Below are 27,550 nucleotides of genomic sequence, written 5' to 3'. Positions count from 1 at the left end.
GTTGAGATTGGCCGACAACTCCGTCACTTACTCTAGCAACCAAGGCACACCGCAATCCTGCCATCGAGACTCTATTGGACGCGGCTCTCTTATCAGCAGGGAATTGACGAGAGCTGCGAGGATAGCAGGTCAATCTACGCAATCTGTACCGCTCTTCCCCTGCGGAAGTCTTGCAAGCCCAGAATAACCGAACCAGGCAATATAAACTCCTGTACCTAGCATTTTGGCTAGTATTGGAGGTGTTTTGGAGAAGTATTGCACCTTTCATGCCGATATCACGACATCTCGTGGGACCAGAACCCGGCACCATGAATTTGATTTTTTGGACGCATGATTGCTTCCGTGCTCAAAGATCTTACATCTTCCATCTTTCTCCATCTTCGTGTGGACGGATTACCATCAGCCAAAATGTCCGACCTCAAGAAAAAGCTTATACTCAATGCATTCGTCATGCAGACCCCCAGCCATCTGAGTGCTGGATCCTTCCGCGCCCCGGGAGACAAGGGGCGTGAGTACAACAACATCCACCACTGGGTCGAGCTTGCGCAGAAGCTAGAAAAGGCCAAATTCCACGCCATATTTTTTGCCGATGTGTTGGGAGGCTACGATGTCTACAAAGGGCCTACCAACATTGCGCCTGCGTTGCCGGCAGCAAGTCAGATACCGTTGTTGGATCCGCTGTATACCGTGCCTGCCATGGCTGCGGCGACAGAAAGCATTGGCTTCGGGGTTACGGCCTCGACCACGTATGAGCCGCCTTATTCTCTGGCGCGTAGATTTTCTACTGTCGACCACCTGAGCAACGGGAGAGTTGCTTGGAATATCGTAACCTCATACCTAGACTCTGCTGCTCGAAACTTCGGTCTTGACACGCAGGTCGAGCACGATGAGCGGTATTGCATTGCAGATGAATATCTGAATGTGGTCTACAAGCTCTGGGAAGGGTCCTGGAGGGACGACGCCGTGGTCGGACAGGGGGACATTTATGCGCGACCCGATGCAGTCCGCCAAATCCACCACAAGGGCAAGTACTTTACGGTTCCGGGACCTCATCTCTGTGAGCCTTCGCCGCAGAGAACTCCCCTCCTCTTCCAAGCTGGCAGTTCCCCGGCGGGCACCAAGTTTGCCGCATCACATGCGGAGGCAATTTTCGTCTCCGGTCAGACTCCAGCATTAGTGCGCAAAACGGTGGATAGTATCCGAGAGCAGGCCAAACAGGCCGGACGGGACCCCAGAGATATCAAGATTATCTTGGGGATACTCGTGATCGTGGCGGAGAGCGACGAAGCTGCGTCGGCTAAGTACGAGAAGTTGAGAAGTTATGGGGACCGGGAGGGCGCTCTGGCTCTCTTCGGCGGCTGGACTGGCATCGACATCTCCAAGTTCCCTGACGATGAGGATTTTCGAGTTGCCGAACACAATGGCGTCCGAAATCTGGCAAACCGGTGGGCTGCAACGGTGCCTGGTGGTGGTGATCAGAAGTGGACCAAAGACGCGATTGCAGACTATCTCCTCGTCGGTGGGTCGGGCACTCGAATCATCGGAAGCACACAAAGGGTGGCAGATGGGCTTGAGGAATGGGTGCGGGAGGCCGATGTCGATGGATTCAACCTTTCCAGCGCGACGATACCCGGAACGCTGGACGATATCATTGAATTCCTGCTTCCAGAATTGTGGAAGAGAGGACTATTCTGGGAGGACTATGCCGTGCCAGGAGGCACTATCCGTGAGAACTACACAGGGCAGTTGGGTCAGAGGAGGCTCGCAGACACGCACCCGGGATCGAAATATTTCTGGAAACAAGGCCAGGAGGATCAGCCGTTTTTACAGCAAGGGCAGTGATTTCAGGGCTGAGGTGGCTAGGCTTGGAGAGTGTGCTTCGACAAGATTGCGACCGGAGACATTGTCATATAAATGCTTCGACCGCACCTGGTCGGTGGACTGGCGTCCCTCGTTGATCAAATCCTTGCACGCCCTCATCATTCACCGCTAGCATGCTATAAACCACAACGCCCTTCCAACCACCAAGTTTTGCCTTTCATCATCTAGAAATACTATAAGAACCTACATGACAGCCCCTACAAAGAAACCTATCACTATCGACCCAGAAGTGAAGAGATCTCTTCCGTTAACATGTTATGGTATTAAATTAGGCTAGTGGAAGATGTCCTTTTACGTAGTACGATCGAGTTCCCTGAGGGTTGTTTCTGAGAAGGATAGCTAAGAGAGGCTCCCGAGTTGGAGTCTTGAAGGCTCGAGATGGTCTTCTGAGCTGGACTCCTGAAAAGCTGAGGATGGCCTCCTGAGCTGGAAATCTCGAATTTGTGGTTCGATGGCGACGATTATGTCGCTGGGGCACACCGTTCTCATTTCTGCGATGTGTTCGCTCGACGCTTATTATATAGCTCGACTTTGAATCTCACTAGATCATCGAGACACAGAATATTAAATAGCCTCAGTCACAATGCTGGTGACCCGGTATCCAATGCCTGCCTGTGTTAAATGCCCATGGGATCGCTTTGACACATGAAGCACAATCCGCCAGCTAACATTGATCGAGAGATAATGTACATGTGGTCTCCCATTCCTAAAGATCCTTCATGGCCATGCTCAGTTCTCTTTTGTCTCCATACGATTACGAGTGTAAAAGAGTCCCTTGTGGTCATTACTGTTGACGTCTACAAGTTCGAATAGCGTCCAGGCGGCGCGATCCAAAACCGACCAGCTAGTCTTGTTTTAGGCGACGAGCAGAGTACTTCCGTCGACCTTGTGCCTCTCCTTCGAGTATTGTTGCTTCGATGGACGCGAGATTCATTAATCGTGGGCGTGATTTTCCCTCGTTTTCGCCTTCTCTCGCTCTGGTAGATTAACGTTGAAAAGTAATCATCGAATATCGGTCTGAAGCAATCTGATTCCCGCCATTCATTGTATGTTGTGACATCAGAGAGGCCAATGTACTTGGCAAAATCTAATTTTCTCGTGAGCTTAATCGCGTCATTCTGTTTCTTGGGTTCTTTCTGCCAGTAATCGGAGTGGAGGCGGGCGCAGGGTCGGGCACAGTTGCGGTTAATCTAGGCCTCGCTGCTTACTTCCCTCGGCTTTTTCTCCGAGCGAGATGATGGCATTCTTGGCGCCTCACTCTCCGTCTTGATTGGCAGGACTATGGGAGAAATTTGATTCGGTTTTGTTTTCTTGCTTGCTGTAGAGGTAGGGGTTCGTCGTATGGACATTTAGGCTTGCTCAGATCGAACGGAGAACTGCTAGCGAGAAGATTGGAAGAGAGTATCCTTACATGATTTGATGACGGCAGCCACGACTCTAAATGTGTGATGGAGATGGGGGAGTGAGTGCACTGAGGCGATCCTGAGAGCCGTTCTGCGTTAGAATCGATAATTGTTGACGGCAACGACGCCAAATGCACTGAAGAGTGAGCAGGGAGAACGCTTAGGCTGGCATCAGAGACATCCAGTGTGAATCTCGATGCTTGCTGGTGGTAACGACGGCACCAAACGAGTTCTTGAGATGCGGGAGGACCTGCGCCGCGGCGGCCCCTCAGGCCAAGAGCAATGAAATGTCAGAATCGATAATTGCTGACGACGACACCAGGTAGGTGCTGAATACATCGTAGCAAGTACGCCGAGGCGGGCCTGAGAGCCATTCAATGTCATGTTCGACGCTGATGAAGCAGTCAAAAATTCGTCGCTCCGGTCGCGCGCTCTCCTCCGACGACTTTTTCCCATGAGGGCGCTGCGAATGGAGTTCCGCAGGCTACAAAAGCCGGTGACCCCATTTCTGACGGTGGATAGGGGCCTGTTGTAAAGAAGATTATCGTCGTACCATTGTACACGTGCTTGCTCCTCTTCCAGCCGTCTGAGGGACATGCTGGAACGGAATGAGGACCCTATGGCAACATGCAGATTGTTTTTGGCCCTAGTTGATTCGTGTGACAAGCGAGGTGGACTTATTGATGCGGCTGCAACGCTGCATGAAGTCGGCATGTAGTCCGTAAGGCTCCGCCGATGATGGATGGTACCTGTATGCAAGAAGCTTTTCTCAGTTGCGTAACGAAGCAGTGCCGCTTGTTCCGAGGACAGGTGCGAGCATCTCTTCGGCGAGGTTCCGGAGAGGTTCCATGCCTGCGGCACCACGTGTACAGGGACCGCGATACTATGCAGGGCCCTTGTCGCAACCGTGTGCGGCAGAGGTCGAGGACAAAAATGGCTGGGATCCAGTGCGGTTGAAAATGTCGAAGGTCGAAGTCGAAATCGACACACGTGCCCCAAACTAAGCATTTAGTGGTGGAAGCTTGGTACCCCGCAGGCTAATGACGCTAACGACTTAAGTGGCGCTAAGAGCGGCTAAACTCACTAAGCATGCATATGCAAGCCGTGCCGCACTAGCACGTTATTGCGCTCGAACTTTGTCTGGAGCGCCTAACTATTTTCTTTAGTTCAGCTTCGTCAGTGTTATCAGTTCACACTCAAGGAATAAGTAGCATCTGCTCGAGAGTGTTGCCTGTTGAGGGAAAAGGAAACTCTTTCCGAGCATGACAGCTGAAAACTTAAGCTTGTTCAGGCCGGGTCAATGTGCCGAACACGTCACATATAAGAAGAGCACCGTCTGAGCCAGGACCTGGGGACTTGCATTCCTCCACACTCATCTCTTCTTGTGCCCTCGATCCAAGATGCTCTCTTCTGCTGCGCTGCTGCTTGCAGCAGGCTATTTGGTCTCTGCTGCCCCAACCTCCTCCTCGTCATATGCTTCTCGCCCTGCAGAGGCGACCGTGGAGCCCTCCGTCGCGGCAATCCAATCTGCAGCAGCCGCTGTTAAGCCGCTGTCGCCAACGAGCAATGTCAAGGGTCTTGCTTTCGATCGTTTCTACCAGGTCTGGCTTGAGAACACTGATTATCAAGCGACCGCGGGTGACGAAAACTGGGAGTGGCTCGCCTCCCAGGGCATCACCTTGACCAACTACTACGCTGTCACGCACCCGTCAGAGCCAAACTACTGTGCCGCTGCTGGAGGAGACACCTTCGGCATGCAGAATGACGACTTCAACTCTGTTCCTGCCGATGTTGCTCACATCGTTGATTTGCTCGACACCAAGCAGATTTCCTGGGGCGAGTACCAGGAACACATCCCTTATGCCGGCTTCCAGGGTTTCAACTACTCAAACCAAGAGACCTTCAAGAACGATTACGTCAGAAAGCACAATCCTCTGATTCTCTACGACTCGATTGCCAAGAATGATACTCGGGCCCGCCAAATCAAGGGTTTCGACGATTTTCAGAACGATATCAAGAACCAGGTGCTTCCGCAGTGGGCCTTCATCACTCCAAACATGACCAACGATGCCCACGATACCAATATAACGTTTGCTGGGAGCTGGCTACGTACCTGGATGGAGCCGTTGCTGAAAAATGAGTATGTGATGAACAACACGGTGTTTTTGTTGACCTTTGACGAAAACGACTCTTACGAAATCTCCAACAAAGTATTCTCGGTTCTCATTGGCGGAGCAATTCCGGACAACTTAAAGGGAACCACTGACAGCACCTTTTACAACCACTACTCGAGCATTGCGTCGGTCTCTCAAAACTGGGGCCTCCCGTCGTTGGGAAGATGGGACTGCCACGCCAACGTCTATGACATTGTGGCCAGCAAGACGGGCTACAAGAATGCTGTGGTCAACATCAACGACCTTGGGTTATACTTCAACGAGTCGTACCCTGGTCCGTTTTCTGACACCCAGTACGTCGACGCTTGGCCAGTACCAACCAATGCCTCGACCTGTGCAAATGGAAAGGGTGTCTTGCCCGCTGTTGTCCAGCAGATCAATGGGAGAGCCCCTACTTTCAACTACACCAACCCATATCCTTACGATGCTTTGACTGGCAACGACTACATCCAGGGTCCCCCGGCTTAGATGAAGGAGGGAGGTGGAAGTCGAAGTGGAGCCGAAAAGGGTTAGCGTATCTAAGTTCTACAGGTAGTTCAGACGGTCAGACCTCACGTAATATAATTTGATCTACAACGGTCGCATTCTATGCTTAATGCTTAGCCTGAAGGCGTACCCCAGAACCTACGAGTGCTTCGACTCGTTGAGCGAGGGAAGGTCGGTGAGCGCAACGTATTCCTCCTGACGCAGAGACACACTTCCTTCCTCGTACTGGAGCAGTTTTACTTGGGTTCGCTGACCAGTAAATCGCGACATGTCAAATAGCAGTACTTGCAGTTGGCTTGTTAAGCACTACAAACATTCCTCGAAACAAACTTTTTGATGGAGTTGATGTAGAGTTTCTCTTACGGAAAGCAAGAATGACGCACATCAGACCCTGGGCTTGGCTGGTCCTTGAATACTGAAGTCAGTGAAAGTATACTTTCACCGCCAAAAGCGCAGATTGTACCCGTTGAAAGACCCTTTTAGGTTGTATTCATTCCTATGAAAACACACCTTATGCTAACCCAGTCCACGTGACTCCGGCCCTTACTAATCATTCTCGATACCTCAAGTACTTGTTCCAGCTGCATGCTTCAGTTACCCTCTGCTCCATCAAAATTCGATAGAGTTAAATAGTCTGACAACGGCCATTGCACATCCGGCAGCCGCCCCTCCCACAATCACCATCTGTCCGCCGCCTTTGAGGCTCTTGAGAACATTCCTTCGACCTCTAAACCCATCTGTCATCCCCGTCTTGACATAGCCAAATATGAACAGCGCCAAAATCATGACACTGATGCTCCAGATGAGCCCTTCCGTGACGTTCGAGGCAAAGAAATATGGAACCAGAGGCACGAAGCCGCCGATAAAGTAGCCCGTGGCAATGGTCAAAGCGCAGACGACCGCTCTGCTGGCAGCGGGCTCAGGCGTGCCTTGCTGAAAGCGCATCAAGAAATCAACCACTGTGTCAGGGCTGTTGGAGGTGATCAGCTGATGTGTGAAGTCCTTTAGCGTGGACGGAGGAAGATGGTAAGGCGCAAACACGGAAGTGATTTCTGATGAAATGTCGTTGTTTGAGTCCCGCATTCTAGACTGAGTAGAGCGCAAAGTGGCCTTGTAGGAGTCTTCTTCACTCTTGGCTCCAAGGTAGCCACCTAGGCCCATAGAAATGGCACCAGCAATGAGCTCCGCGAGGCCGCCAAAGACAACAACCTTGGTATCACCCAGTGCAGACAGGCCCGCGGTCAATGCGAACGGTACTGTCAGGCCGTCTGAGAGACCAATGATGGCGTCCGAAATGATTCGAGCTCTCGTGGATTTTGAGTCGGATTCTGCTGGTGGCAGACCAGAGTCGCAAATGGTCTCTGCAGATGTCTCGCTGCTTGTTTCCAAAGCCGAGTCTTCTGAGATTGCCGGGAGTGATTTTCTCTCTGCTGCCTTTTCTGCATCTCGTGGTAGTGATGTGTACTTTGATGGTCTGAAGAAGTTGACCATGTAAGCCATCGCGTTGGCGTCCTCGTAGCTTTCACTGAACATTATGTTGTTGTTCGTGCAGAAGCGGACTTTCTTTGATACCCTAAGGTTGGAAGTACTCAGGTGCTCAATGTCTGAGAAGAGTTCACTCATGTGGAAGTTGACGGAACTTGAGAAAAATGGAATGAGGAGGGGGGAGGGAAAGAGACGTCGGCTTTCCCAAGTAAATCCGCAAGCTAATCCACCAACGTATGCTTGTGAAGAAATTCTTCAGCCGAGTTATCCGTGTCATGATGTCTGGAGTTGGTGAATCGATAGCTTGCTTCCAAGGTGAGGACACCAAGCTCGAATGGCCATGGACCCTAAGCTATTGATGCACACGACATGCAACCCATCATCCCGGTTGCAAAGTTTCTCCGCTGGTGAAGGCCCAAGGGCCTGGTGGGTGAATACTGTCGCAAATGCAACCGTTCAACACTCAATCAGCTTCTGTCGTGCTGCAACGTGCGCTTCGCTATACCCTAAAAACATGTCGAGGAAAAAAAGCTGGCTGGGGACGTTAGTGTGGAAAAAACGAAAAGAGGAAGGAGGAAGGTATGCAATGTGACGATCCTTCTAGATGCCCCATAGAATGCATGCAGGCGACTTGCATAGTGAGCGCACGTGTGTGAGTAAGAGAGATTGTATAGGACTTCATTGGACGATGTTGTACTTCTTCGAGGACCCTGAACAAGCAATGGATAAGCATCCACAAGGTAAGATTTTCGGATGGCGGTCTCCACACCAAGCTTAGCATGATTAGCTCCGCCTTAGTATATTAGCGTTGACTAGTGCCGTACTAGTGCAGCCGTCCCTCTAAATCATGTATCAGACCCACATGAACTGTTGCAAGCTCCCATTACCAAGCTACCACAGCAATCACCAACACCAAATGTCGGCTTCTGGAAGAATGCTCTCGCTTCCATATGGGTGGAGGAGACCACCAGACCCACGAGAGCCTGGATGAACCATGGTATGATTCTCCTTCCGGTGACCGCCGGTTCACCTCTAGTGCCACGAACAGAAGGTGAACAAGCTGATCTTTCATGCCATGCTTGTTTTATCTAGAATCCAGCTCACAACGTGTCAAAAGTCATGCGAAGGATTGGTTTGGAAGTTCATGAATTGCTGTCCGGAGACTCTCTCCGAGAATCGGCGTATTCATGTTCGCGGTAGTCGCTCGGAGCGCCGGCACAAAACCCGCGACGCAAGACTCAAACGAACGAAGCATATAAGGTAGGTGCTCGCGATGTGTCTTCGAAACGTCTTTTGATGTCAGGCAGGAAGTAACAGAAGCTTGCCCGCCAAATATTTCCCAAAATGGCCCCTCTTCTCAAGTTTTCCGTGGCCTTGGCCCTCATCTCATCCGCTGTCGCTGCCCCCGTCAAGCCTCGCAGCGCCACCTGGAGTGCACTCAGCTCGAAGATCAGTCGAGTTGTCGTTCTAATGTTAGAGAACAGATCATTAGACAATATAGCCGGATACTGGGACTACAGAGACGACATTGACGGCCTCAGAAACATCGAATTCTGCAACGAGTACACCAACCCAAACTGGACGATCTACAACGAACCCCTCATGATCTGTGCAAGTCCATATGAGACAGAAGTACCTCTGAACGACCCAGATCACAACTTTGCTGGAGTCAGCTATGAAATCTACCGCAAATGGCAGCCTACAGCAAGTGACACCCCTGATATGTCTGGTTTCATTGAGCGCCAGTCAGAGAGATACAATGCAACACCCGGCGACAGCTCCTTTGTCATCAAAGCCTACGACCCAGCAAAGGGGAGCACCTTGATGGAGCTTGCAAAGAACTATGCGTTCTTCGATACTTATCACGCCGAGCACCCGGGACCTACCAACCCTAACCGAATGTTTCACACATCGGGATCAAGTTGTGGATACGTCGACAACAAGGACACTCAAGCAACTGGCTGGTTTGCCAATGTGACGGGCGTTTCGTGCGCCACCTCTATCTTTGAAGCCCTTGACAACAAGAACATCTCATGGAAAAACTACTATGAGAGCGACATCATCGATTCGTACATCTACAAGTGGGTCCAGGACAACTCTATGGACAAAATCGTCCACGCCGATCAGTTCTTCGAGGACCTCAAGACCGGAAACCTACCGCAATTCTCTTACATCAATCCTGAATGCTGCACTGTTGACTCCATGCACCCTACTAGCAACATTGCCGCCGGAGAACTTTTGGTCAAACACATCTATGATGCCATTCGAAACTCCCCGTACTGGGAAGAGACGTACGTGCATATACTCTGTTTTTGTTTGCTTTGTTTTTCTTGCTTTGTTTCTCCAAATCGTACGGTATGGGCAATTTCAGCTAACCACAGCATAATATATTCATTAGACTCTTCATTATCAACTTCGACGAACACGGTGGCTTCGCCGACCACGTCCCTCCACCGACAGGTATTCCTGCTCCTGAGGACGGCATCGCCTTCTCTGGACTTTCCGATGGTCACAACGTCACCTACGATTTCACTCGTCTTGGTGTCCGTGTGCCTGCATTCTTGATCTCACCCTGGATCCCAGCCAACACGCTCATCCACGACGACGGGACTATGTATGCCGAGAACTCCGCATACACGCATACCTCGGTCCTCCACTTCCTGCAGGAGCTCTGGGGTCTCGAGGGTCTCAACAACCGTGTTCAATGGGCCAAGACATTTGAGCATGTCTTCGCGGACACGATGCAGCCCAACGGTGGCCTCCAGAGCCTGCCCAGCCCAGTCTGGCATGGTGGTAGCGGTCAACCGGAGCCTGACGCTTTCCCGTTGTTGAACCAGGATTACAGCTATTATGCGGCTTTGGACGACTAAGACACAGGGCCCACATAGCGTGTATATAGATATAGACATGGGAGACTGTTAGTTAGTGGCAGGGATATTGTTCCTGCAGTAGTCGCAAAGAAGCAAAAAGGGGAAATGGAAGCGAATCGACGATGGGCTCGCTAAGACTCTCAATGTGGCGAGCATATGCACAATGGTGGTACCACGATGCACTATACTAGGTAGCCAACAACGTACATTCATTGGATACGAGATGCTTCAACGATCGTGATCCCATGCGGATCCCGTCCGATTTGGATGCCAAATATCATGGGCTGTTTCCATTCGCAATGTGAAAAAGCTCACCAACTCGCATTGAAGAACCCGCACAAACTACCAGGGCACGTTGACATTGGTGTTGAAGTGCCTATATAATGCACGGAAGTACTCTTCGCCGGTGCCCTCCCCGGTTCTAAGGTATCTGATCTGGGTCGTTCAGAGGTACTTCTGTCTCATATGGACTTGCACAGATCATGAGGGGTTCGTTGTAGATCGTCCAGTTTGGGTTGGTGTACTCATTGAACATCGCAAACGCTTCAGTCATGGCACCTCCCCTAAAACAATTCTTCATATGTACGTATTAATTTGATGAAGACCTTTCTATTCGCGGGCAACCCTACTTGGAGCTGGAGGCATCTCCCTAGGTTTATACAACTGAGCAGATCAAATTTTCGCCGGACATCAACCCTTTATCACTCAGGGTCACCCTCAAGCCTGCAGCGGTAGTGCCATGGGAGTTTACCAAGCGGCTACACGGCCCAGAAAGTGTTTTCAATGGCACCCTCTCCAGGGCTGACCCCAGACTGCCCTTTACAAGCTGACCTGAGTACCTCATCTTTGACCTTTTTAATGACTGGTATGAATATCTCGCTCTAGAGAACATTCTCAACAATGGGAATTTTGAGCTGCTGTGGCATATTGTCCCTCACGAGGGATCTTTAAGTGATTGGTGATTATGGTTGATGTTGATGCGGTCGCTACTCCAAGACCATAGAGCGACATCTCGTTCTGTCGAACTAGAGCATCATTTGCGTTCTCAACCACCTACCAGCCACTTCAGGTAGCGCCTATATAGTCATCATGTCCCCTAGGACCCAGGCAGACGGACAGAGATTCTTTCACCCTTCGTTTCGCTCTCTCAACCTTCATACGTTCGAGGTACATATGTATCAACTCAAAGGAACATCTTTTGTACACTTTCTCTCCGTTTGATTCAAAAGTCTAGTCATTGTCGTGACTAAGTATACTAACCAATATCAGTGGATTACTTGACCGCTCAACCACAAGCGTAGTGATACGTCACTCCGATTGTCTACGAAGTGCTCGTCTCCTATTGACAGCAATCGGACATAACTGATCTCACCAAGCTCCATACCGACAGGCCACAAATCCTTGAAGGTCCTCGGAGTATGGAAGAGAACAGAATACTTGTTGATATGCTTGGTCATCGATCTCCGATGAGTATAGGGCATGAAGTATTTGTAGGCACCTAACTAGTGGCCTAGGTGGGTATCAGACTATTTTCTGACACGAGGCTTCAAGTTTCTCGAAGCGGATGGACAATCATTGGCACCTCAATTTCTGACGCCGGAAGACTTCGCCACAAGTTCTGGCACAAGTAGTTCCGACCTCTCTAACTTCTGACCGGTATTCAGACTTCATAATGGCCGACGGGGTGATATTAACCCTGTCGACACCGAAACGCAGGAATATAAAGCAGTGTATCTCGTCCCATTACTCAAAGAACTCAAGAAGACAATACACGCAGAAAGTCCAACATTACGAGGGATCCCTTCATCTCTAACACAGCCCTGAGCAATCATGTCTACCACCACATACCTGATCACCGGAGCCAATCGAGGTATGGCGCATCACACATCACACCGGCACGACCTATTCGGCTAACGCGACTCAGGCATCGGACGAGGCCTCGTCGAGGCGTATCTCAAACAGCCCAACAACGTCGTGGTCGCAGCAGTACGCGATCCCAATGACCCCGCCAGCAAGTCCTTGAACGATCTTCCCAAAGGCCCCTCAAGCTCGCTGATTATCGTCAAAATTAACAACACCTCCGAAACCGACGCGGCCGATGCGGTCAAGGAGCTCGAAACCGTCCACAACATCAAATCTCTCGACGTTGTCATCCCGAATTCGGCCATCGGACGAGTCTTTGTCCGGGTTGAGGATGCGCAGACTTCCGATCTAATGGAGTACTACCACGTAAATGTAATTGGCGTTATCATCTTGTTCAGAGCCGTCCTCCCGTTGCTCAAGAAGTCTCAAAAAACGCCCAAATTCATCCCCATGGGTTCTTCGGCAGGCATCATCACCGACCAGGAGAAAGTGAACATTCCGAATGCAGTGTACGGCACGTCGAAAGCGGCCTTGAACTACATTGTCAAGAAAATCCATCTCGAAAACGAATTTCTGGTCGCTTTCCCCATGCATCCTGGGTAGGCTACCCCTCCGAAGGAAAACGTGGACCAATTATTAACTTGACAACCGCAGTTGGGTTCAGACAGAGATGGGTAACGAGTCGGCTCGGTCGTTCGGGTTGACCGAAGCGCCCACTACTATCGAGGGAAGCATAACCGGTTTGATGAAGTTGGTGAGTGAATCTATTCCATGCCGATGTTTCTGGGAGATCATGGGCTAATTTTGACCGTGTGCCACTCCCAGATCGACGAGTCGACCAGAGAGTCTCATTCAGGCAAATTCGCTTCATACGATGGTACATTCATCCCGTACTAGGGGTGGCAGATGACGTGGTTGTGAGAATTCCAGCGAAGTGGCTATTGCCTCTCAATGGAACAGATATCCCCACTTCGCTCTGAACGAAGGATCAATCCGATAGGCAGCAGGGTCATGAGGAGGCATCCCCTTCCTGAATTCAAAGGACTCCGTCGTGAGGAGATCGAGATAGAAATCTTCTAGATCAATCATGTGAGCTAACAGAATAATGTTATCTCGCATTCGTGGAAACGGCATTCTATCAATCCATATCGAATGCGGCGTCGTCAGTTGAAGCGGCGTCGGCTGCAGATGAGCCGGTAGATCTGCAGGATGGCGCCATGATTTGACCAGGCCGACACAAGCGCATCCGATACCCATGCGATGGCCGTTTTCTTGAAACGCCACCAGCGCACTTCTGCTGGGGCCGATGAGAAGTAGATGGTCCACGGGGAGAGGCGTCCGCTTAAAGGGGATAACGGTGTGAGGCGAGATGTTGTAGGTCTGAGGGCAATTTGGCAGATGTGGTGAACTTGGCGGAGAACAGGTTTGGTGGGAGTTCGAAACTGAGGTCAGTGTATCAGTATCGCTAGAAGAGCAGCTCTCCATCCGGCGTTGCGGTGTTATCGCTACATGCTTCGATGACCGAGGGCTGACGACTATGGCCTGTTCATTACTCTTGTTAGCTTCAGCCAGTCTCTTGCCTGTTACGATGGTTAGCACAGGCGCCACGGTCTTGCAGGAAGGGGACAGTCGGACGTCGTGCTCTTTGTGCCAGGCGATCTTGTATCTGTTTTCTCTTCTTAGGGTCCTGAACTCCGTACCAGGATTCTCTGGTCTCTTCTTGGGACCCTGAGGATGGCATTGCTATCGAGGGAGATGGGCAATCCTCGTCTGTCAATCGGTGAGAATGGCTTGATTGCTACTTTCTGACAGCACGATCCAGCGAGATGGTTCAGATCAAGGTACTAAAGGCTAGGATCCTAGGTTTAAGGCCAGTTGGTAGAGAGCGCGAGTGTTCGTCCGAAGGCTTTGTAATCTTCGTCCGAACGAGACAGCGCATCCACTAATTTCTGACGAGGCTACGTTGATGATTGGCCAGATCTCTCACAGCGCCATTTTCTGACGGGCCGTGATGGAAACACAGGATGTCGCACAAGCACACAAAAGCACGGGGCATCTTGGGAACTTCTTTTCATGTATGGCTGACTTAACTGACTGGCTTCAGTTCGACATATATTCCTCATCAAGCTTCCCGCTGACGCGGGCGCTCGTTCTCATCTAATCTATCCTTCGATTGCTTGAGAATGCTAGTCTTTGGGCCAGAGTAAGCACTGCCAACGACCCTGTCCCGACGGAAAATCCAGTGTCCAATCTTGAGGTCACAATGCCAACACATACCCCAAGGACTGTGGACATAATCAGGTTCAGGAGCACAAAGACTTGTTCGAGCTGGATCCGCGACCTCTGTGCGGCGATCGGCGAACGCGGAGGCGTGATGATCGTGTCTAGCTCTGAAAGAGGCCTAGGTGGTAATGAGAAGGTAAGGTCAGGCTGGCTGGGAAGAATGTCAGTCAAAGAAAGCACGCTCAGCTGATTTGGAATGCCAATGGTAGAGCAACCTCACCTTGACAATTCAATCGCGTCGAATATTTCCGCCAAATCGTTCAGATAAACATCTTCCTCCGCAAGCTTCTCGGATTCCAGCCGACGGAATGGTGCTCCTGTGGCTTCCAATACAAATGTCGAGCGAAGGCTTTGTATGTCGTTGCCGGTGATGTCCATGAGGAAATTTCAATCAAGATACCCCGACTTGTCGAAGCTTGCTGCGGATCTAGGATGTTTCAAAGGACGAAGGACCTCAAGGTGAGATAAATGACTGCCACCATCTCTGAAGATACCGATTTGGTTGTGAGTCTTCCCCGATCAAAGGTGCATTGCAGTATCCTTTCATGCTAAGGTTGTGGCCACGGACGTGCGATCCAGCATTGTACTTCGCCTAGGGTCACCTCGTGGACTTTGGCTGCTTTACTGATCTGTTTCCTTTCAGTGTCAAAGGGAAGCCGTGCCCACAGATGATTGTTGCATTCTCGATGTTTTCGAGGCAGATGTGCTCAGCCGTGGGGGCCAGAACTCGAAATGCTCGCCGTCACCGCCTCCCGCGAATGAGAGCCGCCCACATGCGCCTCATATGCACAGTATCAGCGAGAGCACAGTTGTGCCCTGGCGGCCAAAGGTACGGATTCGGTCGTCAAAACACCACCACACATTTTCCTTCCTTTGAACAACCATGGTTCTACCCACCTATGCTATCTGAGTCCGGGTCTCGTCCGTTGAATCCTTGGGGTTAAACCGTTGCTATTCACAGCATCGCTTCACCACAACACATCAAGGCTCTTTCACCTTGAATGACTATGTCATCCATCAACAATCTCAGCAAGAGGAGCAGTGTTCAGTCTCGTATCAGCTTTCACGCTTCTCCCACAACCGAGCGAACTGTTGAAGATGTCTACAGGATCGAAAACCTTGTTACTAAAGGTGGTGGAAGCGAGATAGCATATGTATTCGTGGGAAACGGTCATTTTACAGCTGTACCTATTGCACCCCAGTCATCTACAGACGACACTGACGACATCAACTCTTGGTCACTGGCCGGAATCACCCCCCAACCTCCCCATCAATTCACGACCACGCAGGACAGTGCATCCAACGGGGAATTTAGCCCGTACGATATTGCCTATGCCAGAGAATTTTTCATTCAAGGGATAAAGCCATCTGAGCCAGAGCCTGCGGAGGACTCAGCGTTAGTTCTAATCGGAGGACAATTCGCGGACACCCCACTACCAATTTATAACACGTTGAAAGCCCAAGACATCGGTCCTGTCGAGACCGAAAATCCAGCACTCCAGGGTTATATGAGTCAACCTTGGGAACAGGAGCCGTTCAGTAAACTGAAGTTGATACATAAGAATCTGAACATCAGCTTTAAACCGGTATACCAACCTCCCAAGAGCCCATCAGTCGGAAAGTCCGAGCTCATTCCTTCTTTGACGGCGGACTTGAGCTCCAGAGACGCCGACTCTTTGGGCGATGCACTTTCTTGTCAAGAACACGAAACATTACCGAATAAGCCTGTTCCATTTCCTTTACACTCGCCATCTCTGGCAATGGAGGCCCTTGGGGGTGTACGGGGGGATGTAGCAGACTCCATTCAATTCGATAACCACTGGTTGGCAGAATCTGAAAAGCCATTAGGTCCAGATGAGCATGAGACTGAGCCGGAAATCGAGGAGGACATGAGTTGTGACAGCAGCGATTACTACTGGATTTCAGATCATTCCGAACCCACGCCCAAATGCGAAGAGCAACATCCACTGCTACAGTTGCATGGCTGCTTTTTACTCACATGTCTGCTCTCAGCATTTGATGATCATTACCGGACACATTCACCCAAATCTGGTCTGAGCCACAGCGACACTGCAAGCTCAGCGAGAAAGTCGTCTGCCCAGCAGGAATTCGGGGGACCAGGGCAAAAAAGAGCCAGGAACTCTGATCAAGACTCCTTAGTCAGATCACCGGGCGAGGCTGTTCAGAAAAAGGCCTGCCTCACGAAAGCAGAACAAAGACGGCGACTGTGGTTCGCATGTCCTTTTTCCAAGAAGGATCCTCATCGGCATAGATCCTGCTACAGAAATCGGCTCTCGAAGATCTCTTACGTCAAACAGCACCTTTCGAGGCATCATTCTTACCCCATCTACTGCTTGAACTGCATGGCAACCTTTGACAGTGAAGAGGTACGCGACTTGCACTTCGGAGCTCGTTCATGTGAGGGGCGGCCGATGATTCAGTGGGAAGCCGTGACTGAGGCTCAGAAGAGACAATTGCAGGTAAGGGTACCACCGGGAATGTCGGAAACAGATCAATGGTACATAGTCTTCGACATCCTTTTTCCAGGCGTACCCCGCCCACACAGTCCCTTTGTGGACAGCGAACTCTCTGAAGAGCTTTCCTGTTTTCAAGATTTTGCCACCGCCCAGGGACCTGCAATCATTACTGGTCTGCTAGCTGAAAATGGGCTTGTCTCCAATATGGCGGATATGACAGCTTTCAACGATACCATAGTGGCCAACGGCTTACAAGCCATCTTTGAGCGATATCTTGAAGCGAGAGGGTCGCAAAGGCCACTAGCAAATGGCACGACTTCGACTGAGCTCCGTGAGAGTTCCGCAATCAGACGTGATGGCCGACCATCATCAACAACTCCGGCCGAAGACCAAACTCTGGCCGAACACTCAATTCCGCCTGACTCCAGGGAGACCGTCGTGGGAACGGACTCATCTGACAACGACCCAGCCGAATTGCAAACCAGAGTCTTGGAACCTCATGATCCCCAGCGTGATACGGGGGTGGTCGCCAACACCGAGAACGGAGCACCTGACTCTGGCGGCGATGGACAAGGGGTCCAGGACGACAGGGCCTTGTCCTCGACATCATGGGACGATCTAAGTGTGGATGATTTATTCTTCTCATATGTCAATCACCCTGTCGACTAGGGGCTCTCCTAGACGGCTTTAAATTGTGTGTTATGGAGAATCGATTGGTCGTATACTGTGAAGGTTGAATAGATCTTTCCATTTCGGTGGTGCTTCGTTGACAAACCAGGATATAAGCTGGGTTACCGTGAGGAGTGGGATAGATCGAATAAGTTCAAGGATTGGATGTAGAGTCATAAACATTTCCATGGTATGACAAGTACTTCCTCCATCACATATTTAGAGTCTTGGTTGCCGTCATCGTTATTAAGTATCAATCCTAACCTCAGATTTCTCTTAGCTCTTGGAGATCGCTTCAGCGAACGCCCTTCCCTATCTCAAGTACTCGTTTAGAGTCATTGCCGCCGTCGACAAGAGTCAGTTCTGACACTGGATGGCTCCTTAAACGCAATATTCACGTCTAGACTCCGGGTGCTTTCCGGTCTAGGTGTACGTCCTGTACAAGTTGGCCTCTAACTTAGTCTGTGTCCTTCCGTTGCCAATCTCGACAGGGTTGACATCGATATCTAGCGTATACCTCTTTATACTCAACAAGCAACTCTAGTCCCCAGTTCACTTTCAAGCCTCGCCCTTTCTTCAATGGGAGTGTGTGTCCAATTCTTCTCATTCAAGTTCAATGTCTTCTCAAGGGCTAACATAACATAAAGCTTTTGCAGGTTTCTAGAGGCTTAGGAGAGCTTTGAAGGCGTATATCATGGCCATCTCGATCTCGAGAAAATAGCTTCATACAACACCGACTTCTATGGGTTTCAGGATGGGTGATAAGATAAATAGAATAATCATGAAGTAGAGAAGGCCATTAAAAACACTTTGAACTTATAGCGACGTTTTAGTGGAGAAATATCGTAAAGACATTAATAGGGCGAGCGTCATGTTTATCTAAAGAGGTTTACTTACTATATCGCTATACAGAGATAACGAAAATATCTTAATACTTAATGAGCCTTGATGAAAATAGCGGGAACCTGATCTATATTATTCACTCTATTGATAGTCTTAGCTTCTAAGTTATAGTTTGGTCTCTTGTCTCCTTCGTTTTTGAACGGTATAGAATGAGTCTTCGGTCTTGAGAGAACCAGATTACTAGAAATCTATATTGCTATAGAGAATGCTTTAGTTTCTATAGTAGAGATATACAGAATACATTCTCAGCCTTTAAATATTCACCTTTAATTCTTATATTTATTCGTGATAGTCGCATAGTCTGTCTTTAACGAAGGCCTAATTACTTTTTTGTTGACCTCTTAATGTGCCTTGATGTTGATCTTGAGCTTTCTTTCTGGAACACACATGTATTGTAGTGAGTCGGGAGGTGTGTGCCCCTCTCCAGGGAGGTGGTCACTGCACAGTGGGCCCTGGGCCAAGCAGACATGGACAACTAGGTCAAGGGGCCTAGGCAAGTGCTTTTCTTTCTTTTTTCCTTGAATATACATGGCCATGCACACGAATAGGCAGGTATACGCACCAGAATAGCAGGTACGCAATGAATCGGTCGAGAACAAGCAAGTACATTGTGCATACAGAGAAGTGTGCGTAGTCAACATGCGCGTACATGAGTTGTGTACAGGGTGATGCGCAGTGATAGCAGATTTCAACCAAGGCTACAGCGTTCTCTGTAGACTTCGAGTACGGCGCGCACTTCGGCGCACGATCAAGTGTGTCCTGGAGCATTCGCGGGGTGCTCAAAACAGCCTGGAGAGGACGACCAAGTGTTGCGAGAAAGAAAGAAGTGTTCCCTGAGTGCCTCTCAACTTCCAACTCATGTTGCCTGATTGACGACAGCCCTGTGCACCTGGTGCTTCCCCCTCTACTCCTGTTATAATATAATGAAATTCGTCTGTACAAAAAAGAGAATATATATGAGAGAAGAAATTTGAAAAAGATGAGTCGAGACTCGAGAGACATTAAGATGGAAAAAAAGTATGGAAAAAGAACGTAGAAAATGGGAAAAATAGGGTCAGGGTTAAATGACCCGTCAAGGAATCGCCCCAAATCAGAGAGAACAGAAAGACAACCAAATAACAAAACAGTAAGGGGTATTATATGACCAGTAGACAGTGATAGACCCAGAGAGACTGGGTGAAACAGAAAGACAACGCTTGCCAGGCCATGCTCATGCAAATTCAAACACAAATTCTTTCCACTATTCAACTCTTTTTCCTCTTCTCCATTCCCTTGTTCTTGGAGTCTTGCTCCTTCCAACAGTTGCTCGCACACTGACAACTGATCGTTCATACTTGTGTAATTTGGTTGATAAACTTTGGTATCCACATCAGAATTGATTAACCCGCCCATTTCGTTCATAGACATTACTAGGAGAATGTTTCTCAGTCAGCAGTTACAGATTCAGGCTCCTGAAAGCGCCGCGCCGTCATGTCTTTGCCATCGAGTGGTGATGCGTCGTCATCCACATCATCAGTGAGCTCAAGACTGGGCCGCTTCGATTGGGTGGGTGTATGTGGCGATTCCGGTCTTAGACGTCGAGGTTCAGATTGCGAACTATCTGGCCGTTTGTCTGGTTGTCTACTTGCGAGTGCTCGGGGTTGCGAGCTGTAGCCTCTCAATGGTCGTGCTTCGGAGCTCGTCTTTCGAGCGGCGGCGGCTGCGGCTGCAAGTGGTCTCGCGCCTGGAGGAGGCATCTCGGTAGACCCCGTTGGTTTCTGAGAAGTGCCCGGAGGCGTGATGATGCCCGAGAGAAAGCTGCTAGGACTGCCGCTGGCCGACCTCGTGGGTGTCTGAGTGCCTAGATTGGTGGCCAGGTCAGACAACGCTCCGATGGAGGTATCGCGTGCCCTACGCCAGTTGCCCCACGCAGCTGCAGCGGCCATCGGTAGTGCTCGCGGTGACTGAGCATAGCTGGTCAGGGTTGATATCGACGGGAAAGAACTTGACTGCCCTGCCGTTGCGCGCTCTCTCAGCTGTTGTTCCATTTGCAGATTCGCCTTCAACCTGATCGCAGCGTCCTTAACAGTCTCTCGATCAAAATTTGGCTCGGACAACGAACCGATAATCTCTTCTAGATCATCCATGCGTACACTGAGCAGCTCTCGAAGCCAGCCTATCTCGGTCTCCCGCTCTTTCAACTTGTTAGGTGCATCTTTATCCGTTGCTGCTAGTTCAGCTTCTAGTTTTTCAATCTTTTGTTCACGATTTTGCAACTGATCCTGCAAAACCATGATAGACTCTCGCAGGGCTTGTGGCGAGATCTTTTCGGGCACCTCGGTCCCTTTCACAAACGAGATTGAAGCACTTGCAGCTCGCTGTGGTGGAGACGCGACCACTGAAGACGCCGGCGTAGGCAGATTGACACCTTTGGCCGTAGCGGCTTCGACGGCGGCACGAGCTGCAGATTTGGTGATCTCCAATCTCTCCTCAAGATCGGTAATCTTGCCTTCTAGGTGTTTCACCTTGTCTTCACTCAAGCTGAGTTTCTCGTTCAGATGATGTTCAAGTCTTGTTCTGTTGTCAAAGGAATTATGCAGCTCTCGAGTGTGGCGATCGCGAAGATCATTTAGTTTCTTCTCGTGAACCTGGTGTTGTTCCTCAAGAGCGAGTTCTCTCTTTTCATTTGCCTCGCGAATTGCCTCTTTATGCGCTTCGATGGTTTCCGACAAGATGGCATCATGCTTGGCCTTCTGGTCCTCGATATCTAGTTCCGCATGGTCAAGGCGACTCTGCAGTCGCGTGATTTGAGCTTCGGAATCTGTCTTGATACTCTGGAGTTGTCCAAGCGCACTCTCCAATTCAGCCTGTAACTTCACTGTTGCCGTAGCGAGTTCGGCCTCTTTGGTCTTGATAGAGCTGGTCAATTCCCGGTCGAGGTTGAAGGCTTTGACATCAAGAAGCCTGTTTTCTTCTCGGAGGGTTGCGACAAGTCCGTTCAAATTATTCACATCCAATTGAGCTTGTTCCAGAAGAGGCTTCACTTGAAGATTGGCTCTATGTTCCTTGTCCAAAGCGTGGAGCTCTTCTTCGGTCTTTTCACGATGTCGACGTTCGAGATCAACCTGGTGTTGGACTTGAGCGAGTCTCCCGAGAAGCTCATGTTCCTTATGACGCCAGTCGGCCTGCTCCGCATGCAGGTCTTGGACAGCCTGAGTCATACGTGACTGCAGTCGTTCTACCTTGCTTTTCAGAGATTGCCGAGAATGCGACTGGTCGTCAAAGTGCTGCTGCAACACGTCGAAGTCGCGTTTGAGCTCCTTGTTCTTTTCTCGTTCGGACCGGATGTCTTCTCTCCATTGATCACTTGAGACACGATACTCTTCGAGAGTGCTTTCGAGGGCGGTGTTCCTAAGGCTCAGCGCTTCGATCTCATCCTGGGCCTTTTCATACGACTTCTTTTCCTCGACGAATGCCACTAGCGTCTGTTGGGCTTCTTCTGATGATTCTCGGTATTGTGCGGCTTCTTCCTCTGCAATACGCAAGCGGATTTTCAACTCCGCAACCTGCTCCTCGGCCTGTCGACGAAGCTGAACCTCTTCAGCGGCATGCTCTCTCGAGATCTTCAGCATAGATTCAAGTCCATCAATCTGAGGTTTATACTTCTGCTCCGCAGAGTCGTGCTCTTGCTGGACACGTGAACCGCGTAGGCGAGGATGGTGAGAAATGACTTCCTCTACAATAGTTTTGAGCTGACTCAGTGTGTTTTGAGATCCTGCTTGCTGCGCCATCTCTCTCATCTCTTGGATGACTGTGTTGAATTCGGCTATCTCGATTGACGGTTGGGGGGCCTGGGTTGGTTGGTGCGCAGCAAGGGCTTCAGCAACAGCGGCACGAATCTGGGATTGCCTGCGTTCGTTCCTTCTCGCGACAGGAGATCTCGACCTGTAGGCCGCAAAGCCCTCGAAAGCGTCATATTCATCCTCGTCATCAGCGTCGGAGTGCTTCATGTCTGTAGAAACACTACGACCACTACTCTTAGGTCTTACTCCTCCTCCCATCAAAGTCAAGGATTGTTGAATGGTATGTAGAGTTCGTTCAAGTGGCCCAAGACGATTTTCAAGAATGCCATCCACTAACTCACTCACATGTCCATCAAAAAACTGAGATCGCAGTTGCAGTTTCGCAGCTTCTGGAGCTGACATTGTATCGCCCCAGTCACTGACGTCTTCTCTGCCTGTGTTTAGTTTGTGAACTCCAATGCCCAAGCCAATAGATGGCGCATGTGAGGCATCATTGTGAGCGGCGGAATGCGCCGGACGGCGTGGTGGGCTGGGGCTAGGAGCATCACTTCGGAAATTATCTCCCAGGCGCATGTCAACGAGTGGTGTGGATTGAATAGGGGTGTCGTTACGCTCAATTCCAAGCTCTGGGTATACCTCGAACTGCTTCATAACGGCATCAATCTCCTCGAATGAAGGCAATGGATCATCATGATCACGCAATCTCAATCGAGGCATGTCAAGCTCTATCTCGTCATGATATGGCTGCTCATGCGTTTCAATGGATCTTTCTTCTGTCATTTCCACCGCTTTAGCGGCGTCAGCGTCCAGATCGGAGCTTCGATCTCCTTTCTGCGACTCGATCTCCTCTTCAGTCGATGGCTCTTCTATTACTTCCACAATTTCCTCTTTGTCGCTCAGCGAATCGTCGTCCTTCTCAACATAATGGTACAGATCCGCAGGAGGCGAAGACAGGCTCGCAGTCAGATCGGCTGAAGATTGAGGCGGGCTCGATGATACTGCGTATTTCGAAGCTTCCAATCCTTTTGGCTTCGCTGGAGTCTTTGCGGCTGACGATGTATATGGGCTGGACGAAAACGGTCTATACTCAAATGGTTTGGCAAGTGCTGATAGGGATGATTTAGGCTTCCGGACTGGTGGTCTTGTTGACTCTTCAACATTCGTAGGCGTAACTGATTCATCTTTCACCGCATCTTTCAGCCGCTGTTCAATGGTATGCACAGGCTTCACAGGCTCCGCGTCGAAAGCAGGTCGAGCTTCATTGAATTTGGCCACGTTTTCTTGAGTGTCCATGGTGAACTCCTGATCGGTGTCTTGAGTGACATCCATATCTTCTTCAGCCGGCGGTACGTCAGTAGGGCTTTCCATCGGGTTTTCGTCAGCAGGAATGTAGGACCAACCATCCGATGGCTTCTTCGGGCTCTCCGGGGGTGGTCCGTTCTGATCGATATCATCAACGATTTCTGACAGAATTCTCTCGTGGTTGAAAGGTGCCGAGTCAGCGTATACCGGACTCCTGTCTCCGTCTCTGTCATTTCGTCGGGCCCTCTTTTGTCGATCGCTAGGTGCCATTGGACGGCCAGAGTCATCGATCTCATCCTCATATTCACTGCTTGATGGGCTGTGATCTTGCGTCTCCGCATATTTGGGGGCTTGAATTGGAATCGGTTTGCTTGACCTCCTTGTCACCTTTGATGCTGGATCAATGACCACCTTGCCAAAGATGCTCTTCGTAGCGTCAGGACTTGTGACGGCAGCAGAGCCTTCCCCATCCCGGAAATTCGTCCTTGGGGAGCTCGCTGGATCGAATACCGGTGCTGTCACGTTGAAAGTGGCCGAGGTAAACCTAAATTGTGTTTCTCTTGGGGGATTTTGGGATGTGAAGGAGGGTGTAAAGGCCGGGGCATCGGCATTCAGCGACAAGCGATTTTGAGCTGAAGCTTTTCGCGATACTGGGGCATGTGGTGACTGGGAAAAGCCAAATGGTTTGAACCCGCTACTGTCCCCAAATGCGAAGTTGGAGCTTGAAAAGCCAGCCTGCGGATCAAATTCTTTCGCCTGCACATTAAGCCTTGACGCCGAGGGGATGGATTCCGCGATTGGTTTGGATTCTGCTTTCGCCGCATCGCTCAATGCCTGCCAATTGACGAACGGATTCTTGTCGTCCATTAGCATCGGAGTCGCCGCAATGCTGGGGTTGGTTTCGATTTCCGATCTTTCGTCTGCAGCAGACATTGTCTCAGGCCTTCTTAGAATAGGGGGCTCCTCATCCATCATCGAATTCTTCCTGGAAGAAATCTGCACGGTTTCCGACTCCTCGCCAGCACCGGCACCCACATGCGCACGAGAGGCGGCCTCCGCCTCGTCAACACCTCGTTGTAGAGCCATGCTGAGGTTCTGCCGATGGCTCTTCGGTGTTGGGTGAGCAATCTCAATAGGAGGCGGCGAAGGGGCCCGATTTTCTGGTGTACGGACGTGGGTATCCGTATGGTATTGTAGGGCTGGGCTAAGTGTCTGCTGATGGCGATGACCATAGCTTATGTTGCTGTCTGGAGATAGCGGGCCATAACGTTTGGGCTCAGGCACAAAGTTGACGTTCTGACCAGTGCCACGCTGTTGTACTTGAGGGGACAGAACCTCGCCCAAATTAGGCAACAAGACGGGATGATTCGGCGAGAAGCTATTTTGTCGTGAAGATAGTGGTGGCACATTAGGTCGAGAGCCGTGTCCAAACGAACTTGACTGGGATATAGACCCGTCAAATGGTGATGTAATTCGTCCGTAGGCACCTTGATGAACGACAGATTGCTTGTACCCATGTCCCTGTAAAGATCTTGGCACACCAGTATATTGAGAAGATGCCATAGATCCAGGCTGTGGGCTGATACCCGTAGAAGACAATAAGGACGGAGAAAAGGGATTGCTTGTCACCCGTAGTGGATTGCTTGCTGACGAGGACGAGGCAACCGGCGGCGACGGCGCCAACCCTGGGTATCCAGACGAAACTCGACTCAAAGCTGCCGAGAAGGGTGACTTTGTTGATGGCGGTACTTCCGAATTACTTGGACTCACACCCAGCGCACGAAGCTTCTCCTCCTTAAGGTAGTTGACGAAGGCGTTCCATTCCTCTTGGTCCGGAATACGGACCTGGTACTTGCGCAGAGTTCGTTCGGTTCGCATGTCTGCTGGGTCCGGGTACATCGGCCGGCTCTGCCCACTAGCATTCGACGGCAGTCCGTCCGCAACATTGGTGAGCTCGAAACCATCCACGCCATAGCCGGCTTTGGCCCAGCGTTCAACGCGCTCTTTGATGTCTTGCGGGGTGAGTAGAGGCGGAAGACCAGCAGCTTTTCGGTCGGTGAGTGGCAAGGCGATGATGCAAGTCTTACCCTTCCACGCAACCTTTTTCTTGGGTCGCTGGTATGATTGCATGGATGCGACTCGCGGTCGCTGCGGTTCCGAGTTCGGGCTGGCCATCGCTTTCTGCTCTTCTGCATGCACCACAGACTGTGATGGCGGGTCAGGAAGAGGTTTTTCAGCAGTTGTGGTACTCTCTGCTTCTTGTTCCGCCATTCTATCTCCCACAGCAGGAGCTATCAATCTCCGCGAATAGGATGATGCTGCTAATTCGGGTTGGGAACCATAGGAAGCACTCGGGGTCACAGTCCCAAGACTCTCACTGCGCCGGTGTCGTTGCAGGCGTTGGCTGACCGCGTCAGGCGATATGCCCCAATGGCCTAGGTAAGCGCGGCGGGTTGGTGTTCTTTCCCCTTCTTTTGCAGTTATTTCGGAACCACTGTCCTCTGACTCGCTCAGCCAATTGGGTCTTTCAGAGAGCGGATTCAGCCACTTCTTCTTCACCTGCCGTCTCTTTTCACTCGAGTCGAGACGTCGAGGTCGGACCACCGGGCTCTCTGCAGAGACTCGCGTCGGCAGAGGACTGGAGCCACGGACGGAAGAGTCGGATGGAGTGGTGCCTTCGATGTCGGTCCGCCGAGTCGACCGATCTGTGGTACGTGGGCTTCGTCGAGGACTCGGCGTAGCGTATGGGGAGCCCCAGGCGGCGGCGTAGTATGCACCACTCTCAGCTCGTTGGCGATGGAATTCAGGGGACTGAGAAGGTTCTCGTAGATGACGATCGCGATGCAAAGTCGGCAAAGGAGGTAGAGTGAAGGGCGAGACCCAGTCACTCTCGGAAGGAGTGGACGAAAGACTCGGGCCCTTCAAGGATTGGAGGATAGCTTCTTCGTACTCTGGGGTGTCGATGATGGTGTGCCCACGAATATGAGAAGGGAGAGTGTCCAGTCCGATCTGGTCGAGGTTCATGAACGGTGAGAGACACGAGCTGTGAGATGTCACTTGACCGGAGTGCTGGAGACGACGTCCGGAGCCGTGGAAGCGGTTGTGACACACGAGAATTCGAGCTCTGGCAGCAGCGCCATTGACCTAGAGCGGAATCGAATTGAAGCTGCGTGGACGGTTTACAGAATACGGAGTAGAGAGGTGGAAGACTGAAGGTGTCAAAATTCAGAGGCCTGGCGGAGGGAAATCAAGATTGGTACGCGACACGTATCCGAGGCTGTGGTTGGCCAGAAGGGTGATTAGGTGCAGAGACTACACTGGAGATGGACTAGAGCGCCCAAGTTAAAGACTGACTAGGCCCGGTGCGTCCAAAGGCCACGGGCGCCGGGAAGACAAAAGACAGGGGCCTCGGGGGGCCACTACCGCCCACCAGGCCCACGATTCAGGGTGCTCCCTCCAAGCAGAAGCAGGCCCAACAGCGCCCATCGACGCCCGGCGGCCACTATGCCCGAACCGATCAATTCTCCGGCCCCCTCAGGGTTCGTGCACACCTTCCTTGATCCTTCTACGAGAGGCACGACACCGGATCCCTGCACTCGCATCTGTGCGAGTACCGAAAACCCAGAACATACGGTACGTGCCTATGTGCCTCTCCTTACTCGTACACCACCCTCTCTAGTCATACAGGGGAAGAGAAAATAAATCGCAAATGACCTCATGTGTTGTCCTCATAGTGTTCTACTACATGGACGTCGTGATCCGTCTCACGTGGTTTTCGTTGCACCGTGATGGCCATCAATCTGCCATCATACTGTATTATGCCTGGGCTTTCCACTGCCATCATTCGTGCCCGTGCACGGCGCTTATATTCTTGATAGACCCAATGGTATCTAACTCAGATTCGTTTCAACGCCAAACACAAATGCATCACTCATCCTGCCATTGTTGGATTGTCCAAGACTCCGCGTTTAT

The 27,550-nt window shown here is 50.8% G+C and overlaps 8 protein-coding genes across 8 annotated transcripts; 5 read left to right on the top strand and 3 right to left on the bottom strand.

The window, feature by feature from the left end:
• Positions 1 to 408: 408 nt before the first annotated feature.
• Positions 409 to 1,842, top strand: PV08_08298 (uncharacterized protein; the record flags this gene model as incomplete). Its single annotated transcript, XM_016382624.1, has 1 exon — positions 409 to 1,842. The coding sequence occupies one exon, from the start codon at positions 409 to 411 to the stop codon at positions 1,840 to 1,842; it is 1,434 nt and encodes a 477-aa protein (XP_016233327.1).
• A 2,842-nt stretch (positions 1,843 to 4,684) lies between these two features.
• PV08_08297 (uncharacterized protein) lies at positions 4,685 to 5,926 on the top strand (the record flags this gene model as incomplete). Its single annotated transcript, XM_016382623.1, has 1 exon — positions 4,685 to 5,926. One exon carries the CDS (start codon positions 4,685 to 4,687, stop codon positions 5,924 to 5,926), a length of 1,242 nt encoding a protein of 413 aa, XP_016233326.1.
• Positions 5,927 to 6,553: 627 nt separating this feature from the next.
• On the bottom strand, positions 6,554 to 7,567 carry PV08_08296 (uncharacterized protein; the record flags this gene model as incomplete). Its single annotated transcript, XM_016382622.1, has 1 exon — positions 6,554 to 7,567. One exon carries the CDS (start codon positions 7,565 to 7,567, stop codon positions 6,554 to 6,556), a length of 1,014 nt encoding a protein of 337 aa, XP_016233325.1.
• A 1,206-nt stretch (positions 7,568 to 8,773) lies between these two features.
• Positions 8,774 to 10,299, top strand: PV08_08295 (uncharacterized protein; the record flags this gene model as incomplete). Its single annotated transcript, XM_016382621.1, has 2 exons — positions 8,774 to 9,720; positions 9,828 to 10,299. 2 exons carry the CDS (start codon positions 8,774 to 8,776, stop codon positions 10,297 to 10,299), a joined length of 1,419 nt encoding a protein of 472 aa, XP_016233324.1.
• Positions 10,300 to 12,129: 1,830 nt separating this feature from the next.
• PV08_08294 (uncharacterized protein) lies at positions 12,130 to 13,059 on the top strand (the record flags this gene model as incomplete). Its single annotated transcript, XM_016382620.1, has 4 exons — positions 12,130 to 12,169; positions 12,224 to 12,761; positions 12,817 to 12,916; positions 12,988 to 13,059. 4 exons carry the CDS (start codon positions 12,130 to 12,132, stop codon positions 13,057 to 13,059), a joined length of 750 nt encoding a protein of 249 aa, XP_016233323.1.
• Positions 13,060 to 13,110: 51 nt separating this feature from the next.
• Positions 13,111 to 14,823, bottom strand: PV08_08293 (uncharacterized protein; the record flags this gene model as incomplete). Its single annotated transcript, XM_016382619.1, has 3 exons — positions 13,111 to 13,704; positions 14,440 to 14,596; positions 14,666 to 14,823. 3 exons carry the CDS (start codon positions 14,821 to 14,823, stop codon positions 13,111 to 13,113), a joined length of 909 nt encoding a protein of 302 aa, XP_016233322.1.
• A 629-nt stretch (positions 14,824 to 15,452) lies between these two features.
• Positions 15,453 to 17,591, top strand: PV08_08292 (uncharacterized protein; the record flags this gene model as incomplete). The annotated part of the gene is made up of 1 exon (XM_016382618.1): positions 15,453 to 17,591. The coding sequence occupies one exon, from the start codon at positions 15,453 to 15,455 to the stop codon at positions 17,589 to 17,591; it is 2,139 nt and encodes a 712-aa protein (XP_016233321.1).
• Positions 17,592 to 19,918: 2,327 nt separating this feature from the next.
• PV08_08291 (uncharacterized protein) lies at positions 19,919 to 26,602 on the bottom strand (the record flags this gene model as incomplete). The annotated part of the gene is made up of 1 exon (XM_016382617.1): positions 19,919 to 26,602. The coding sequence occupies one exon, from the start codon at positions 26,600 to 26,602 to the stop codon at positions 19,919 to 19,921; it is 6,684 nt and encodes a 2,227-aa protein (XP_016233320.1).
• Between the last annotated feature and the right edge of the window lie 948 nt (positions 26,603 to 27,550).

This window comes from Exophiala spinifera (genome assembly GCF_000836115.1).
Source record: "Exophiala spinifera strain CBS 89968 unplaced genomic scaffold supercont1.6, whole genome shotgun sequence".
NCBI classification, from domain to species: Eukaryota; Fungi; Ascomycota; class Eurotiomycetes; order Chaetothyriales; family Herpotrichiellaceae; genus Exophiala; species Exophiala spinifera.
The sequence above is the reverse complement of the archived record's forward strand: the minus strand, read 5'-3'. Positions and strand labels throughout refer to the sequence as shown.